This window comes from Eutrema salsugineum, unplaced genomic scaffold (assembly GCF_000478725.1).
Source record: "Eutrema salsugineum unplaced genomic scaffold, Eutsalg1_0 scaffold_15, whole genome shotgun sequence".
In the NCBI taxonomy this organism is placed as follows: Eukaryota; Viridiplantae; Streptophyta; class Magnoliopsida; order Brassicales; family Brassicaceae; genus Eutrema; species Eutrema salsugineum.
Window position 1 is genome coordinate 4,590,948 of NW_006256867.1, and position 1,248 is coordinate 4,592,195.

General features: G+C 36.5%; 1 protein-coding gene across 1 annotated transcript; it reads left to right on the forward strand.

Moving 5' to 3' along the window:
* LOC112088060 (glutathione S-transferase T2-like) lies at positions 1-447 on the forward strand. The gene has a single exon (XM_024158214.1). The coding sequence runs from the start codon at positions 1-3 to the stop codon at positions 445-447; it is 447 nt and encodes a 148-aa protein (XP_024013982.1).
* The last annotated feature ends 801 nt before the right edge of the window (positions 448-1,248 follow it).

Here is a 1,248-nt window from a genome sequence, read left to right on the forward strand (position 1 = left end):
ATGAATCTTGCGCATGAGATCTTCTTCAATGACTACTCCATCAAGTTTGCTTTGGAACATGCCTGGAGAGAGTTGAGGTTCGACCAAAAATGGTGCACAAGTAGCAAAGTCCAAGATGGTGCGTCGACCAAAAGAAGAAAGGTTGAAGACTCGGCTCTGTCCTCAACCTCCATACCTGCAAGCAAGAATGAAGATGTAGTCGAGGTTCGTCCACCTGGAGTCAAGGCTTCGAAGGCCAACGCAAAGAAGTCATTATGTGTTAAACCCGAGAACAAGGACATGAAGGAGTTTTCTTCCATGTGGGAAATGAAACAAAAAGATCTAGAGTTGAAAGACAAGATTAGTGATAAGAGGATTCTTGAGAGCCTTTTGGCTAAGACTGAACCACTCACTGAGATTGAAATGACATTAAAACACAAGTTAATTTGTGCGATGTATGATCTTTAGGGTATGAAATCTGATAATCACTTTGTGTTAGTCTTTGTTTCTATGTTATTGCTTCATCCGGTTTGTATGATATTTAGTTTATGAACTTTTATTTGCTATGGGTCTTCGGCTTCTTGGAGTCAAGGCTTTGATATGTATGAACTTTAGGGTACTTTTGTTTATGAACTTTGGTTTCTGTTTTGGTACTTTGTTCAACTTTTGTTGTCTATGAACTTTGTTAAACTTTTGTTTATGAACTTTGTAACTATGTGTTGCTTTGTCATTCAATGTCTGTCACGGGACATATATCTCTAACTCTCTTTACGTTTTTTTGCAGGTAGTGTCACATCAACTTGGCCACTATAAGTTGGCTGTTGATCCGTGACCACATGCACCAATATTGGAGGGGCCATAAAGCTTTTGTCATCCTTGTATTGTAACCGCTTATTTATGTTGTAATATAGACCATATGTTCCAACTATCATTTTGGCCACATCTTTTAACTTATGCCGTGTATTTATATGACAGAAAACAGAAGTATGTTATTCATAGTTGTAAACTTCTTTCTTTCTCATCTTGCTATCAAAGTGTTTTACTTTCTCATCTTGCTATCAAAGTGTTTTTCTTATCACAACCTCTATATCAAACACCATAAAGTTCCCAAAAACACAAACCTCTTTATCAAACACCAAAAAACCGCCCAATACTTTTATCAAACACAAACCTCTTAAAATTCATTTCTTTTCACAAAGTTTTCATCTCTTTATCTCTTATCTCAAACATAAAAACACAAAAAAAAATGGCAGCATCTTCAAGCAATGG